This window comes from Macrobrachium rosenbergii, chromosome 56, assembly GCF_040412425.1.
Source record: "Macrobrachium rosenbergii isolate ZJJX-2024 chromosome 56, ASM4041242v1, whole genome shotgun sequence".
NCBI classification, from domain to species: domain Eukaryota; kingdom Metazoa; phylum Arthropoda; class Malacostraca; order Decapoda; family Palaemonidae; genus Macrobrachium; species Macrobrachium rosenbergii.
In genome coordinates, this window is record NC_089796.1 from 5,968,866 (window position 1) to 5,987,976 (window position 19,111).

At 35.7% G+C, this 19,111-nt stretch overlaps 1 protein-coding gene and 1 long non-coding RNA gene across 3 annotated transcripts in view; one reads left to right on the forward strand and one right to left on the reverse strand.

Moving 5' to 3' along the window:
• The window catches only part of LOC136836350 (uncharacterized), a 49,848-nt gene that overhangs the window by 17,684 nt on the left and 13,053 nt on the right, over window positions 1-19,111 (reverse strand). The gene's annotated exons all lie outside the window — the stretch shown is intronic.
• On the forward strand, window positions 542-12,187 carry LOC136836535 (microtubule-associated protein RP/EB family member 1-like). Of its 2 annotated transcripts, none has more exons than XM_067100962.1 (5): window positions 542-610; window positions 4,096-4,189; window positions 8,128-8,819; window positions 9,939-10,269; window positions 10,439-12,187. In XM_067100962.1, the coding sequence occupies exons 1-4, from the start codon at window positions 557-559 to the stop codon at window positions 10,212-10,214; spliced, it is 1,116 nt and encodes a 371-aa protein (XP_066957063.1). In that variant the 5' UTR covers window positions 542-556; the 3' UTR covers window positions 10,215-10,269; window positions 10,439-12,187. The 2 variants fall into 2 exon arrangements, with proteins under 2 accessions (XP_066957063.1, XP_066957064.1); XM_067100963.1 differs by having other exon boundaries at window positions 8,185-8,819.

The window sequence follows — 19,111 nt, forward strand, 5'->3', positions numbered from 1 at the left end:
CCTTGTTGAAAATTATCTTTAACTCAAATTTAAAAATTATCTTTAACTCCATGTTAAAAATTATCTTTAATTCCATGTTAAAAATTATCCATAACGCCATGTTAAAAATGATCCTTAACTCCATGTTAAAAATTACCCTAACTCAGTGCTAACAATTATCCATAACTCCTTGCTAAAAATGATCCTTGCACCAGTGTTAAATATTACCCTTAACTCCATGTTAAAAATTATCTTTAACTCCATGTTAAAAATTATCCTTAACTCTACGATAAAAATGATCCTTAACTCTATGTTAAAAATCATCCTTAACTCCATGTTAAAAATGATCTATAACTCCATGTTAAAAATTATCCTTGAAAGCTCAACACCTATTCCAAGGCTTCTCCCGCGATAATCTCCATGGAACCTGATAGACTAACCGTCATGCTCTTTGTTTTTCCAAGATAAAACAAAAAAAAAAAAGAAAGAAAAATCTGATAGATGCAGTGCACCTACTTTCTTTCATCAAAATGCGGAGATAATGAAAATGACGCTATCAGCGAATGTTAAGTGAATAATGAGGAGAAACAAGGGGCCTCTGCCAGTAGGGCGACAGGTGCGGTCCGCCATGGTAAGTCTGGCTCTGAGCTCTCGTTGCTTTGGCAATCGTTCCCAAGGATATTTTCTTTCTTTTTACTCTACTTTTCATTTTCTTGGCAAGTTCGAAGTCAGTCTTATAATTCCCAAAGGCTATTTTTTTCATTTTTTTATTTTCTTGTCAAGTTCGAAGTTAGTCTTATAATCCCCAAAGGCTATTTTTTAATTTTGGTTGCTTTGTTTTTATTTTCTTGGCAAGTTCGAAGTGGATCTTATAATTCCCAGGGATATTTGACTTCTTATTTTTTCGGTTTTTTTTTGGCAAGTTCGACGTCGACCCTATCCCCAGAAGATATCTGAGGATATCTTCTTTCATTTTCTTGGCAAGTTCGAAGTCGATCTTATAATTTCCTAAACTATTTTCTTGGCAAATTCGAGGTCGATCTTATAACCTCCAAGGCTATTTTCTTTTATTTTCTTGGCAAGCTCGAAGTCAATCTTATTATTTCCAAGGCTATTTTCTTTCATTTTCTTGGCAAGTTCGAAGTCGATCTTATAATTTGTAAGGGTATTTTCTTTAATTTTCTTGGCAAGATCGAAGTCGACCTTACAATTTCTAAGGATATTTCCTTTTATTTTCTTGGCAAGTTCGAAGTCGATCTTATAACTTCAAAAACTATTTTTCTCAAGTTTGAGGTCGATCTTATAATTCCAAGGCTATTTTTTTTTTACTGTATTTTCTTGGCAAGATCGAAGTCATTCTTATTATTTCCAAGACTGTTTTCTTTCATTTTCTTGGCAAGTTCGAAGTCAATCTTATAATCTGTAAGGATATTTTCTTTCATTTTCTTGGCAAGTTCAAAGTCGATCTTATAATTTCCAAACTATTTTCTTTCATTTTCTTGGCAAGATCGAAGTCGATCTTATTATTTCCAAGACTATTTTCTTTTATTTTCTTGGCAAGTTCGAAGTCGATCTATTTATAAGGTTATTTTCTTTCATTTTCTTGGCAAGTTCAAAGTCAATCTTATAATTTCCAAACTATTTTCTTTCATTTTCTTGGCAAGATCGAAGTCGATCTTATTATTTCCAAGGCTATTTTATTTCATTTTCTTGGCTATTTTATTTCATTTTCTTGGCAAGTTCAAAGTCCATCTTATAATTTATAAGGATATTTTCTTGGCAAGTTCGAAGTCGATCTTATAATTTCCAAATTATTTTCTTTCATTTTCTTGGCAAGTCGAAGTCGATCTTATTATTTCCAAGGCTATTTTCTTTCATTTTCTTAGCAAGCGCGAAGTCGATCTTATAATTTGTAAGGATACTTTCTTTTATTTGCTTGGCAAGTTCGAAGTCGATCCTGTAATTTTCAAATTATTTTCTTTCATTTTCTTGGCAAGATCGAAGTCGATCATATAATTCCCAAGAGTATTTCCTTTCCTTTTCTCTTTTTAATTATCTTGGCAAAAGAAAAGTCAATCTTATAATTCCCAGGGCTATTTTCTCTCTTTTACTTTTTCCACTGTCTTGGCAAGATTGAAGTCGATCTCATTTTCTTTCACTTTATCTTTTCCATTTTCTTGGCAAGATTGAAGTCGGCCTTATAACTCCAAGGCCATTTTCTTCCTTTACTTACAAGATAAAAGTCGATCTTATACTCCCGGACTATTTTCTTTCCTTTTCTCTCTTGAATTTTCTTGGTAAAATCGAAGTCGACCTATTAATTCCCTAGGCTATTTTCTTTCCTTTTTTCTCATTTTCTTGGGAAGCTCGAAGCCGATGTCGTCCGTGCTTGCGTGAAATCACACCATCAGCACGAGGGACTCCAACTTTGCACCTGCGTGGAAAAAATGCAATGTCCATTATGTGTAAGATTTCTCATAGACTCTGTTGGTTGGTCGAGTCTAGGATTCCACACCAGTCCTCTCATTCCCTGATCCTTATCACACTTACGTGTGGGTTTCTGAGCAAGAGTCAGTGCTGGCATAAGGCCCACTCCGTCTAAAACCAGCCAACCTACCAACTAACGACCACAAGGGACTTTAAATTTGTATAATTTTCGGGAAATCTGGGAAAAATAGTTTTCAGGGGCTGAAGTTACCTTCTACATGTCTTTAACGTTTTAATTTTACATTATACATCTTGCATTTAACACTTTACACTTCCATTTTCATCTTCACATTACTGAATGTTTCATTTTACATTGTGTTTTATATTTCACGTCTTACATTGTGCACAGTGTATAACATTTTGAATTTTACATCACAGTTTTTACATTATGATAAGTCATTTTCGCTTTGTAAATTCTATGACTGGCATTTGACGTAAAACTCAAAGTGTTACATTTTGCATTTTATTCTTAGCTTCTAACATCTTCCTTCCATGCAACATTTCAAGTTTTCATTTTGTGTTTTACCTCTTAATGTATATTTTTTTACGTCTTGTGTCGGGTATTCTCTGGGACCGTGACAGCATACACCACAGGGTCTCGTGTTTATGTGTGTGGTACGGAGAGAGAGAGAGAGAGAGAGAGAGAGAGAGAGAGAGAGAGAGAGAGAGAGAGAGAGAGAGAGAGAGAGAGATAAAATGACGGATTCGACTCGTAATAGCAGTCGCTAGCAACTGTCAGCATTTACCGCCAGTTAATCAATTTTGGGGGAAAACTCAAATGGTAACAAGAGAACGAACTTGGACGAGCAGTATTTCAGAACCAATATTGCCCCTGGATGCAAACTTTCGAATCAACAAGAATAACATCTTTTTGAGTCTAGTATTTCCTCTTTGCTTAACTTTCTAGAACGTCTAGGGCATGACCATGGCCTAGTGTTTTTTCGTCATCTCGTCATGGCATGCCACCAATAAAGGCACCAATAAACTGCTTCTGTTGTTACACAGGCTGGATCCTTTGATACAGTAAACTAGCTTCTTGATTCACGGAGCATCACATAGGCCTATCCATGTGGATAGCCAGTTCTCAATCCTAGACTTTTGGTTAATACATTGATCATTGCTGACGTAATGCTTATAGGAATATTGGTTGAGAGAGAGAGAGAGAGAGAGAGAGAGAGAGAGAGAGAGAGAGAGAGAGAGAGAGAGAGAGAGAGAGAGAGAGAGTCTAGCCTACATGAAGTATGCCTAGCCTACGCTCAATCTTGTAACTATCTTTTTACATCAGTGAATGGAATAATTCTTTCATAGACTTATGCAATTAACTCTGCTAACAACAGCTTAATGTTGAACGGGAACCTATTATATGCCTTAGATAAATATTAAACATACAGATAATACAGTGTTAAACAAATAACTCGCATACATTTGCATCAACATCACATGATACAATAACCAAAACTCGCACCATATACTGAACTGCAATTCAGAGTTTGGAGTCTAACGCTATCCAGTGCCTTTCGAGATACTGTATTTTCCTATATTTTAATTCATTTTTCCATATATTTCTTTTACTCCCTTTTCTCATCAATATTAAAGTCTCACTTTCGTTTTCTTTCTCTTTCTATTAAGGCGAAAGTCAACCAGAGCCACCTTCTCCTCTCGACGGTTTTCCTGGTGCTGGGAACCGTCGTTCACGATGCCAGCACAGCTACACTGAATAAAGGTATTGTTTCTATCAAAGAATTTTTAGGATCGATACTCTGATCCATTTATTAGACGCTACTCTTATTATGCATGGTAAAGCTTCTCAATCACATCTTTTATACTGTGCAACTGGAACTTCAGAAGTTCAAGCGAAGATGCCGTGCATTGCTACCCTAATGCTATTCTCCCTGCATTTGAATGCATTTTGGTCTATTTATTAGTTTATCATTTTATTTTTTCCTTTACAAGTGAGAGCTCTTCTTTCTGTATTTCCCTGTACCTCCTCTTACTTCTTTCCAATGAACACCATATTCTTTGGAAGCTTGACTTAATTAGAAGAATTTATTTCTGGTGATGGAAATTTATTTCTCGTCATAATGTTGTTCGCATTCCACAATAAGCTGTAGGTCCCGTTGCTGGGTAACCAGTTTGTTCTTAGCCACGTAAAATAAATCTAATCCTTCGGGCCAGCCCTAGGAGAGCTGTTAATCAGCTCAGTGGTCTGGTTAAACTAAGATATACTTAACTTTTTCCAAGTCAATGGCCCCTGTGGGATTGTTCCATATGAATAGGTTTTATCTTCTGAATAATAATAGTAATAATTTCAATATAAAACCACAAATTGTTCACTTACAGGTTCCATTGCCTGATAATTGTTAACTCGGTGCAATCACTCGACTGTGAGATGCTTTAGATTTAAAACGTTCGTAAAATTCAAATTTAACAAATGTACGTCCAGTTTTAAACAAACTGATCGGTGATTCATTTGTCCTCGTTCGTAACAATACTTCGTGATCGACACTTAGCACTGTCAGTAGGCCTTCATCGAAGCCGTGCTATTTCCCGTTTGATATTATGTGAGTTCGAATCACTGTGGAGGGCAAAGCATTATAGGTACGGTGTAGAATAACCCCGCGTCTGCGTTATGCTTGCAATTACTAGGCTGATATGGTACAGGTATCTAAGGGAACCTTCGCATTCTTCTTCTTCCAAGACAGGAATTTAACAACAGTTTCAAACGAATAGGCTAATGGTTTATATCAAACTTTGGCAAAGGATTCAATTACAATTTACCGATTTCCGGCGAAAAGGACATACACCAGAAGACTAGGCTTATTTCGTACAAAGCCAACTCTTCACAATTACAAACAGAAAACTAACAGCTGCAGCAGAGACGCTAATATTATTTTAGGGAAATGTATTATTAATATACACATGAGCGTGAAATTAGCACTATTGGCAAGGGAAATAGTTCCGATGTGAAACATTTAGTTAATCAAGTGACCCGGTGACGTCAATTACGGCCTCTCAATGCACGATTCGTGACTGACTACTGACTTAAGCTTAATATTATCCATTTAATTATTCAGTGAGGAACAGAATAGGTTATGGGAGATTGTTGTAGGTTCCATGTAAGATGATAATACATTGTAAAGCTGTCTAACCTACCTTAAAATAAAATCTTAGTTTCTGCTTTTTCTCAGCTTAATCCCTAGTCGGGATCGCTGTTTTTAACAACCCTTCTCCAGCTGTTTCTTTTTTGAACGGATCGTTTCATGATTGGTTTTGGCGGATGCCCTTCCTGACTCCGAGCCTCCCTATTTAATTTATCCGGGCTCGGGACCGGCACTGAGTTGGGCTGGCTTGTTAAGCCCCGTCTCCCCTCTCCCCCTGGTGGGTAGGTTAAAACAACACTTCAGCAAACTAAACTAACCAGCGTATACTAATTAGAGCCTCAAAAGTTCAGGCAAATATGCGATGTATTGTTAGCCTAAAGCAGTTCACTTGGTATTTTGATATTTCAATGATATATTTCTCTATTTATCTATCAATTTATTAATATACCCTTTTTTCTTTTCTGATAGCTGATCTCTTCTTTCTGCATTTCCTGAAGTTTCTTTCAAATGAAAACCATGTTCTCTGGAAGCTGGAATATCACGTCAATGGCCCCTGTGATGGGCTTGTTACAAACGAGTTGGGGTTTATCTTCTGAATATAATAATAATAATAACGAACCAAACAAAAACTTCTTTCAGTTTTCTTCTGAAGATGGAAAGAGAAACCCACAAGATTCCTGTGTATAACTTGTTTACTTGTAAATATTTACATGTTACTTTTAAACTCAGTACTTTCAGGTCCTAACTGTGACCCTTTTTCAAGAGATGAGGTAGTCAGGCTGGTTCAAGGCCCAGCAATCTTCTGGGCCTTGAACCAGCCTGACTATCTCATCTCTTGAAAAAGGGTCACAGTTAGGACCTGAAAGTACTGAGTTTAAAAGTAACATGTAAATATTTACAAGTAAACAAGTTACACACAGGAATCTTGTAATAATAATATAATAATAATAATAATAATAATAATAATAATAATAATAATAATAATAATAATAATAATAATAATAATAACCTTTCTATACTGTCAATCTATAGTGAAATATCCTTAAATTTTAATGATTTTTCTTGAAAATCCTACAGAGTTTATTCACGCAGCTGCGGAGCACAACTGGGAAACTTGAGAAAAATGTTCCAGTAGTAAAAAAAAAAAAAGAAAGAAAAAAAGCCTGTAAAGGCAATCAAAAGTAACCCAGTCATAAATAAAAAGAAAAACAATATACTTCACGAACAAAAACTCTCGTAAACAAGTTTTTTTTTTTTTGTTGGGGAGGGACAATTATTTTTCAAAAACCACGCTCACACAAGTGAGGTAATTATCTAATTATCTATTCTGATCTACAGATCGCAAGGATTGCCTATGTGTTTTATAGGTATATCCAGTTAATGTATGCATTTCTGATACTATAATTTTAAGCATTCTAAAGGTATATTACAACGACATTGTGATTTATGTTGAATATTGTACGAAAACTGACTCAATTCAATGCTCTGTCCAGATCAACTACACCAATCGCTAATCTAGTGACATTCTCGCTCCATCACATACAAACGCGCAGACACGTCCACACACACACACACACACACGCACACCATATTACTGGCACTGGAGGATATTCTACAGCATTTACACATATCAGATCAAAACTTTACATTACAAGAGTTCGAAACACTGCCAAAAACAAAATATGAAGTTTGGCAGTTCACATGTCCAGGATTAGCCTTCAGACATTCGTTTGAACCTTGATGACGTTTCGTGTCCAGAACTTTCGCAACAATTGTCTGAGCCTCAAGAACGTTCCATTTCCAGGAACTATATCGTAACGTTTACCTGGGTCTTGATAACATTTCACGTCCAGAACCATCGTAATGTTTGCTTAAGACTGGAAAACGTTTCATTTCCAGGACCTTTGAAGCATTTGCCTAAGCTATGACAAAATTCTGCTCACGGAGGAAGGGCTAATGCCGGGAAATGGCCAATTTAATCTCAGAAATAAATGCACAGCAACAACGAAAACAAATACAGCAAATTACATAAATGATTTTTGTCGAAACAAACAAACTTATTACATTAGAGTAATCATCTTACTTTTTTTATTTTTCTGATATTTGAATTACATAACACCTTCAAGAATAAAACCAGTCTTTTTTTATACTAAAACCATATCTACCAAGCTCACCTACCTTAAATTTACCTTACCTAACACACCTTAGCCTTATCTAGTCTGACACCCTGTATTTACCCAGCCTTACCTTATTTTACCTAAACTAACTTTATCTTATCTAACCATTCCAAATATTAAATGGTTTCACCTTAACTAATCTTATTTTAAAGAGCATAAATTTGTCTAACCTAAACTACTAACCTAACGCTGCCTAGCCTAACCTTTCAGACATAATCGCCTACATCTCCTCGAAATATATTCAAGCCAATCAGCAAAACAGATGCCTGTATAAAAGGAAGCTAACAACATTTCTCTCATCAGTTTCTGCCTGATGAGTAACGACACCTCAAAAGTTTAAAGTACTTTGGTAAAGTTAGTTTTCTTTTTCGTCCCCATTCCAGATTTGGAAGCATTTATTCAAAAGTCATCAAGAATGATAGCTGGGCCTTTCCTTTCAGACACTGGAGAAACTGGAACTGATACACCTTCACCGACGACAACTCTTTCACCACCACCAACAACAACTCCTTCACCACCACCGACGACAACAGGATCTCCAACAAATGAAGAATCTTTACTAAGTGACAAAATCTGGGAGGAAATTAAGTTACAGCTAGACAACATCACTAAAACTCTGGATGATCTGAAAGGCTTCGTGGATGATGCGCCGACGCCTACGTCAATTCAACCTATTATAACTATACGACCAAGGGCGGCGCCAACAACAACAACAACAACAATAACAACGACGAAGACAAACAAAAAAAAAAAAACTACACTAAGGCAGATGATTCCGCCTTTCTATTTCCTCAGCAAACTCGGCTTTGGAATATTCAGGGCAGAAACGGGCGAAATATGCACTCCAGACGCAGATGAACTCTGCGGTGACTTGACCGATGTTCTGGATGATGTCGAATATATTAGCAACAAAATTGAAGAGACGGACGAAGCTACGATGGACGATCTCTATTACGTTCGCGAAACCACTGCAAATCTGACTGACGTGAGCCAGGGAATCCAGGCCGATGAGTCTTTCGTCACAGATCATATGAACGTTGATGAATTTAACAACCGCATGGACGAAGTAAAAGAGGTAAGGCGCTACGTATTCATACAAATGTTATATGTTACTGTTATTTTCACCGTTCAAAAGATAGTACAGTTATTAAATTAATAAATGAAGAAAAGGAATATAATAGGCTGCTTATATAACCATGAGTCAGAGATAATAATAATAATAATAATAATAATAATAATAATAATAATAATAATAATAATAATAATAATAATAATAATAATAGGAAAAAGACCTTCTTTAATACAGGTTTCGTTAAACAAAATGGCAGTTTCAACAGCATTTATTTTTTATAGTAAACGCTCAGTTCGTCTTATTAATTGTTTTTCTTGCGCTGGAATGGTTGCAAGCAATTGACCAATATTCATATCCGGTGGTTTAGTGATGTGTAGGAGGTAGTTCTCGTGGAATGTCGAATAGTTTCGCCCTCCTCGTTAGGGCATCATTCTACCTCCTACACATCACTAAACCACCGGATATGAATATTGGTCAATTGCTTGCAACCATTCCAGCGCAAGAAAAATAAATTAATAAGACGAATTGAGCGTTTACTATATAAAATAAATGCTGTTGAAACTGCCATTTTGTTTAACAAAGCCTGTAATAATAATAATAATAATAATAATAATAATAATAATAATAATAATAATAATAATAATAATAATAATAGTACTCTGGAGTATTTCCATTTTTCAACACCCGTAACTATTCGTACTCAGAAACCCTTCCATTTCATAATGCATCACTGAAACTTGGGTTTGTACGTGAAGCTTAGTAGAGCGGTTCCTTGCTCAAGAAGTTGCAGAACTTTCGTCTGGTGTAATGCAATATTCAGATTGCGTCCTTCACATGAACACGTATTTTACACTGAACTTTGTTTTCGTCCTTAAACGTTACCATTTTCTGCAATAAATGCCTTAAAAAGTAAAGGTGATGTCGCTAAACTTACTTTTCCCGAATATCAAACATTAACAAAAGATTATTCCCCCAGATTCCAGCCCCTGAGATTGACTGTATTGCTTCTCATTCATTTTACCCGCCCCGCCTCTTTTGTCTGGACTTGATACCGACATGAGCGTACAGACTCTCGTGTCAGAAGGGTTGCGATAACAGCATTTCAGTAAACTTGAATTTCAGGGTGTTGACGCTGCCATAGATGACATCGACGACAAGCTGTCTCCAGAACACGACGACAACACTCTGGCCATCGTGCTGGGTACAATCTTTGGAATCCTCGGCGTCGCTCTCATCATCGGCGGCATCGTGACCGTCGTGTACCTCACGAAGAAGAACAAACGAAGAGCGCGATATCTATACTATTCCGGGGAGATGCTAGGTGTTGGTAATCCAAACCCCCTAGAACCTGTCGTGGGTCACCCTCCTCCTCCCCCTCCTCCTCCTCGCAGCATCTGACCGAAATGGCTCAATCGCTCTCTGGGCGTGCAGTCGGCCTAAAACATTGCACAATGTAGTGATTCTTGTAGTTTTTGAGTGTCTTTACATCGGTTTGAAAGCTAATTTGATAATCGACAGCCTTGAAGAAATGTTTTATAGATACGATGAGTATTCAGGAATGACAGGTGAGATATTTCGGAGAGAACTGACTTATCTTATTGATTTCTATATTTTTTTTTCAGGGTGCGAACATCAACATGGAGAGGAAAGTGGGTCCTTCTTCCACGCACTCGAGTCATCCTGGAGAGTAGCGAGATTCGGAGGCAGGAAAGAAACCAGGACGAATGAGAGGCTTTCGACTGCTGGAATTTCTAGGGGCTTGAAATCAAAATGACTCATTCTGCTTAAAATGCGGACATTTACTTTTGGATTTCTGACAGTAAGAAGTCCTTTTTGAAGAATCTTTTTTTTGTGATGCTATCTAAGTGCATCCAGAATATTATGTTGGATGCCATTTCCTTTCAGTTATGTTATTTGCCTTTTTGTGTTGTATAGATCCCCATTTGTTAATAATGCTTCAGAAGGCAAAAAGTTGATGCTAATGTTTATAGTACATTTTTTTATATATAATTTTCATTGACCTTTTGAGATTCTGATGACATCATGCAAACTCCAACCTTGAGATTCAGGTGGTAGAAATACTGTATTTTGACATCTGATAGCATTTGGGTGACACCTGGAGATTGTCTGGAATGGTTTAATCTGCCTCCTCCCAGAAATAGGGGCTGTTCTAAGAGAATTATCTTTAATCAATCCAAAATAAAAAATACTGAAAATTTCTACCTAGCTGTAATAGTACGTATGTCTTTAGAAAGGAAGTGAACATGCTTTTTTGTGTTGCAAAAGAAAATTATGCATCTCTTTTAACCTTCTAAAATGGTGTATTTGCAAAGAATAAAACCATTTTGTTCTCACCTAACCTAAATGCACCATTCTAATTATATAATTTTGTTGTTTTACATTTCAAAGATACTAAAGTTAAATCTCCACCTGGCTTAAAAAGGCACCAAGATCATCATTCTGCCATGTGGAAAAATTTACAGCAAGTAATAAAATAAACTTATGCCTAAAGTTATAAGCAGTAAGCCAAGAGCAGTGTCTTTTACCACAGATGAGTTTTAGGTCCACCCAAAAATCTCGGGCTGTTAAATTATTAGCTGTTACTTGTTTGAATTAGGTTTACTAGAAGGAATGGCGTGTTTTTTTCTTTTTTTTTTGGTATTCAGTTGATGAAGAAAAAAATAAAGTGAAGGTAGGGAGATTATAAACTTCACGAAGTACAGACAAGGGCATTTGGATCAATATTCACATGCTGGTAAGGCCAAGGGAAATCTGTTTCGCAGTATTAAAGATTATCTTACATGTATTAATGTGTGAAGTAGTTAAAATTTCTCGGTTGTCTGCCAGGAATGTGATGTTTTGTAATGTCGTGCCGAGGTGTCTGTAACCTGGTATTTACTTTTCAGTGTAGTTTTGTAATGCACTTGTCAAATTCTTTCATTTTGGCTTGCTTCAACCATCACCTCTCATTTAAGAACAAATTCTTCACTAATCTTTTTTTTTATAATAATACTCCACATTAGGGTGACCATTTATTCTAAGTATGACTAAGAAACTAAACTCACTTTTGTAAGAATAGACGCTTTAGGGTGGGTTGCAATGTTACAAATCAAGTTACGACTTGAGTATACAACCTATGAAGATGTTGTCTTTTGAGAATGATGGAAAATAGGTCGGTAAAATCATCTTGTAATACGTTCTACAGCTTTTTTTCTTTTTTTGGTGTCTTAACTGAAAATGTCCAGTAAGGAGGAAAAGTTTTACTTTTGCTGACACCAGATTCCAGTAAGAATTTTGAGTACAGTACTAGAAAAGTGGTTTAGAGAATAAAAATTTTAAATGCAAGTTTACGCTTGTGCAATAAGATGAAATGGTAGTTTTTATTCACTCTTGACACTTAGTATTATGCACACAGTAAAAATGAAATTACAGGAGGTACAATGCAGGGTAACTGGATATATGTGAACACCATCATAAGATTGTACAGGTAAGGTTGTTCTCGACTGCACAGAAATATAAAAAAGAAAAAAAGGATCGTCATGGCGGCTCAGTCATGGTGGATATGCAAGATGTAGGGTAGTCACAGAATGCATAAGGTAAAAGAGTTGTCTCAAAGGAGAGAGGCAAAGGGAGGGGCAACTGCAGTATGAGATGATGGAGATTGAACATCCATCCAAGGGGCGAGCCCCTTGCAAAGACAAATCCCCTGAAGCAGGAGAGGGGACGGGAGGGGTAGGGGAGTCTCCAAAATCCTTGCGTTTCATTTCTGCAGCATGACGTCACAATTTCATGGGGAGGAGGTATAGCTAAAACCAAGGCATATGCAGAAGAGACTGGCTCCTTGACCAGAGGCACAGACCCAAAACTTAAATATTTGAAATTTAAAATTCACATTTGAAGATTAATACACAAAAATTAATGTAAACAAGAGATGGCTGTCACCAAATACCGTGTAAACACGGGAGCCAGAGGCAACTGCTTCCACTGAGGCTGAGAACACCCAGGACAAAGACACTGAAGTAACTAGGCTGGCCAGGAATTACCTAATGTTATACTGAAAATCCCCCAGCCTGACAGGAAAGAAAAATGATGGGTGATAAAAAAATGATGGGTGATAAAAGCAACGAACAGAAACAGGGGAAACAACGCTTATTTATAGTAAGCAAGCAAGGGCAGGCAAAGCACAGGCTTGCTGACGCACGAGGTCGAAATCTATGTTAATTACACACAAGAAAAAAAAACAAATTTCACAATGTCTGCCTTTTCCTGGGAGAGCAACACCAAAACTAAACTTATAGTACAAAGTTGCGTGGAAGAATGAGGAGATGGAGACAGCCTAGAGTAGTATCAGTTGGTGGAAATGGATTCCACTGTATGGCACTGAGGTAGATTATGATCAGTAGGATTGCACTGAATAAAACCAAGGATTAAGTAGACTGCAGTCTCCCTTGCTCCTATTAGTGAGCAGCATCCACTTCCAGCCTGCTTTGCTCCTGTGCATCCGAGTTCGTAGGGGGTTTAGGGGGTCTGATATAATGGCCTAGGATTAGCTCCTGTTATGACAAAAGAGAATAATCACTCCTATCTAAATGGGTAAGGAAATTACAAAACAGTAGAAATCCTTTCCATATAAAAAAATACACTATTAGTAGTCATACCTCTGACTGAATCTGTATAATTAGGTTAAAGATGGCGATTGCCAATTTACTGCTGCAGTGTCTACCGGACAGTTAAACTAAGTCAAAGTTACTCTTTCATTACTTTAAGGAGAGGCATAGATAGCGTGTCAGAATCTGTAGTTGACATATAAAGCAGAAAGTAAAAGCAAAGACTGTAAAGCATTGCTTGCCTCTAAAGAGCGGCAAGCCATCATTACCTTCAAACGCCTGGGTTATGTTACCCCATAGGGAAAACAATAGTTAGAAGAAAGCGCTGCCTGATTTTAAATTTTTAAGCTAAAAACTACTTAATTAAACACGCAGTATATATTTTTTTATAAATTTAGAATTTTAATCAATTCGTAGTAAACTAATTTTTAACATATTTCTAGGCTTTCAACATCAAGAGGCGGTGTTGTTCCAACATCAAGAAGAGGGTGAGGTGGTGTTCCAACACCAAGAAGAGTTAAGGTGATGTTCCAACATCAAGAGGAGATGAGATGATGTTCTAACATCAGGAGGAGCAAAGGTGAACTTCCAACATCAAGAGGTGGTGTTGTTCCAACACCAGGAAGAGGTGAGGTGATGTTCCAACATCAAGAAGAGGTAAGGTGATGTTCCAACATTAAGAGGAGATGAGGTGATGTTTCAACATCAAGAAGAGGTAAGGTGGTGTTCCAACATTAAGAGGAGATGAGGTGATGTTCCAACATCAAGAAGAGGTAAGGTGATGTTCCAACATTAAGAGGAGATGAGGTGATGTTTCAACATCAAGAAGAGGTAAGGTGGTGTTCCAACATTAAGAGGAGATGAGGTGATGTTCCAACATCAAGAAGAGGTAAGGTGATGTTCCAACATTAAGAGGAGATGAGGTGATGTTTCAACATCAAGAAGAGGTGAGGTGATGTTCCAACATCAAGAGGAGATGAGGTGATGTTCCAGCATCAAGAAGAGGTGAGGTGATGTTCCAACATTAAGAGGAGATGAGGTGATGTTCCAACACCAAGAAGAGGTGAGGTGATGCTCCAACATCAAGAGGAGATGAGGTGATTTTCCAACATCAAGAGAAGCAAAGGTGATGATCCAACATCAAGAGCAGAAGAGGTGATGTCCCAACATCAAGGGCAGCAGAGGTGATGTTCCAACCTCAAGAAGAGCAGAGGTGATGTTCCAACATCAAGAAGTGGTGGGGTGGTGTTCCAACAACAAGAGGAGGTGAAGTGATGTTCCAACATCAAGAGGAGATGAGGTGATGTTCCAACATCAAAAACATCAAAAAGAGGGTGTTATATATATTTATAAATATAAATATAAATATGTATTTATATACACACACACACACACACACACACACACATATATATATATATATATATATATATATATATATATATATATATATATATATATATATATATATATATATATATATATACCTTGTAGGAAAGTTTAGAAGTTTAGTTTGTGGAAGGAATCCATGACAGGGCTTTTATACATTAATGCACCTCGAGTGTGAAAAGACAAGTCCAGGTATCCTTTCTTAAAATGAAAGACAAGAGACAAAGAATAAAATTTTGAATTTTGTGAAATAAAAATATCATTTTAATGAGTCATTATTGACAACGTTGCAATCATCACCATAACAGTTCAATATTCCACATTCGCGGACGGATTTGGTATCTAGTGAGGCAAGATTGGGCATTCCATATCCCCGCGGCAACTGCCTGTGACGTCACAAAGCCATGGATTCACCGACCAATCAAAGTCGCCGTAAAGAGTTGACTATTTCGGGGCGTCTAACGAATGAAAATATTAATTTGTACGCGCTTCAATAAGCCACCAAGCGAAGTACTAATTTTCCTGACATACTGATAAAAGACTAAAATGTCAATTACGTACCACTTTTTTGTTTAAGTGCTTTATTATGTACTGTATATCCCTTGTAACGAAAACTAAATATCTGTCAGTAAGAGAAAGCGCACGTATCTTGGGACAGAGTTGCTAGCAACGCGTTCTTCTCCACCCTGGCAAGAAACACTTCATGCAACTAACTACCAGGTAACTTATTCACTGTTTAATTTAACGGATGAACTATATAGACACACATGGGTATATATATATATATATATATATATATATATATATATATATATATATATATATATATATATATTTATTTATTTATTTATTTATAAACATACATATATATATATATATATATATATATATATATATATATATATATATATATATATATATATAAGCATGCATTAAAATTAAGCACTATTAGCCACGAATGTGTCTGTCCTTAAATAAGCCACATTGCAGAATATTTTTTTTTTTTGTCAGCCATCACATGTTTATACCCATGGCGCACGTGAATACCAACACTTGTAAATAATTCTGTTATTCAGCCGAGAGAAGGTTTTTCCTTTGAAATGTTAATTTCCCCATTTTTTTATGCTGGGGATTCACTTTCTGTTAATAAAAATAAAATTTAATTTAAAATTAAAATAAAGAAACAGCTCTTCGGTAAATTTGAAAATGAAACGCTCTTAACTTTTTTGTATCATTGTGACTCAAAATAGTGTTCTTTCCTGCTTGACAAAGAAGTCTAGTTTTTAATGTATCAGTTGATTAAAAAGTAAAGCCTTGTGAAATAGCAAGTTATACAGTATATGTACATATATACACACACACATATATATATATATAAAGATAAAATCCACGAAGGAAACGGAAACACTGGAGTGCTGCTAAAGGACCTAGCGTCGAAAGACCTCGCAGCACTCCAGTGTTTCCATTTCCTTCTAAATGGATTTTATCTTTATTGATATATTCATCACGTTCCATATATTCGTGATTCAGTTGTACACACACACACACACACACACACATATATATATATATATATATATATATATATATATATATATATATATATATATATATATATATATACTCTGCAATTCATTCCTGACTGCCAAAAAAGTACAATTATCTGCAAGGCTTCACGTTGCCAAGAGCATGCAGGAAAAACCAAAATAACTTATACAATCCCTGGGGAAAGGGAGAAAAAGAAGAGGTAAGTACCTATACTGTCTACAAGACCCCGTACTGTCAAAGTTATCGTGGTTGCCATGGAAACGGCGACGCTCCCCTAGCGGCCAGTAGCTGAACTATCGCAAGTGTTTATTTTCTCACGTTTCCCCTGTTGCTTTGCGACAAGTAAGCATTACGCACCACAAAACAAAGGCAATAAGTTTTTGTTGATTGTTTGTCATAGAAGTTACTGAAATATAATGGCATTCAACACGTTTTATGGAATGAGAATTTCTCAGAGAAAAATTAAAAACAGATTTCTATAAGACTGACGTCTTTAATTTCTCAGTACTATTAAAAAATGTCATTATGAAATGTACTAATACAAATATACAACATTCATTGGGATTTTGTTGCGATACAGTATTTGGAAGTCTAAATAAGCCAATTTTCTAAAAATATAATGTATTCGGTTGGGATATTCATTATATTATAGAAAAGAGAGTATGAAATATTTCACGATAAAAGGATTATAAAAAAATAAGTATAATGAGATATGGAGAAGAAGAAAATAGAGCCCATAATTGAAAATAAGAAGCACAAACACTGATAATTAAAATTACTAAAAATATTATTAATAATGCGAGATAATAGATAACTTAAAACACGATAAGAAAGTAAAGTTATAGCTTTCTGTTATTAAGGGACATTAAGAACAATTTCCAAAAAAAATTAAAGTTCTGTGAGCGAAGTAGTAAATGAATAATCATAAAAAATCGGAAAAATTTGACGAATGGACCAAAATTGTGTTGCACCAAATAACTATCAATAAAAGACAAAGGTATAAAATTTTCTGTCTTTTCGATATCCAGCTTGATATAACACCCTAACTCACTGAAAATATACAAGCACAAGCACAAGCACAAGCACAAAACACTATAAAAATTAAACGAAATATTTGTTCCAACAAGCAAACATCTAAAAATGCTGTTTTTTCTTTAACTAAAAACCTTGCGTTCTCTCTCTCTCTCTCTCTCTCTCTCTCTCTCTCTCTCAGACTGTGTTGGTTTGTCTTTTTCTTTTCTTTTTATTTGGTTCTCTCTCCCTCTCTCTCTCTCTCTCTCTGTCTTTCTCGCTATCTCTAGGAATTTCATTGTTTTCCAGATTTCTCTCTCTCTCTCTCTCTCTCTCTCTGTTGGTTTCCCTGTTTCTTTCTCTCTATCTCTAAGACTTCGTTGTTTTCCAAATCTAATTCTCTCTCTCTCTCGCTATCTCTAAGAATTTCATTGTTTTCCAAATTTATTTCTCTCTCTCTCTCTCTCTCTATGACAATCTGACTTTTTTCTCTCACTAAACTAGTTTTTACTGTCCATGTGTTTCTTTGCAATATTTTTCTCTTTCTCTCTGAAATGCTTGCTATTACTTCCATTTCTTCGCCGAGTTATCGATTCAGCTGTCGATAAGGACTTGACTACGTAACATAAAAATTTTAAGACCCGTTCACTATATTGACGGAGAGCCTTTTCAGTTTAAAATAACAATTATAACTCGTATATTCTGGTTACTGACGTAGTAGGCACAGAAATTGAATTAGACTTTTTTAAATAAAGGGAATTATATAGGAATTTGTATCATGCGAAGGATATTCTAAAAAATTTGGTAATATCAGTTGGAAATATTATTACTTGTTGGAGTAAAAATAATTTTCACCATTCTGCGCGCATCCCCAAACACAATATATACTATATATATATATATATATATATATATATATATATATATATATATATATATATATATATATATATATATATATATATACACACACATGTGTGTATATATATGAGTGTGTTAGTGTGTGTTTCTGTGTGTGTGAGGTTATGAGGTTAGTGCAAGAAAACTCTATCCCAAACTAGGGCAATTTGTTCCGTAGAATTTTCACTATTACTTCGTTAACAGTTTTTAAGTTTATTACATAAATCACCTGAAATTTTCGTGTAAGTGCGAAGAAACATAATTCACAGAAGAGTTGTGCATCATACGACTTCTTCAAGAAGCTATAACCTGTACTGGCATAAGGCCAGTTAAATCTTAAATTAACACCAAAAACTTTTTTAAAATGGCGTTTTTTTTTTCACTTTAAAAACCTGCTCATTCTCTCTCTCTCTCTCTATATATATATATGCGTGAATCGAATGCGCAGATTGCATGTATATTTATCCTTCAGTCGGTTATTTCTTCTCTATACAAATAATCACACATCAAAACGATTTGAAAAACAGATCACTGGTAAGAAAAATGGGAGTAAATAATTTGAGAGCGTCGAAACTAAACCCAAAAACTATGAGAGAATTGGCCACCGTACATAAATGAAATATTAAATTTCTATCTTCAAATCCTAATTACAATTGAGTATTCCCCACTGTAAAAAAAAATCTACGAAAAAACTGAAAATCTAATTAGAGTCAGTGAAAAAGCAATTATTTTTCGAAATATTCAAGTTCACAGAGCGTTCCCTTACCTATTCGCTAATCAATACCCAGACATTAATAGCAACAGGAAGGTAAGAGGGGTTTATGAAGTAAACAATACACT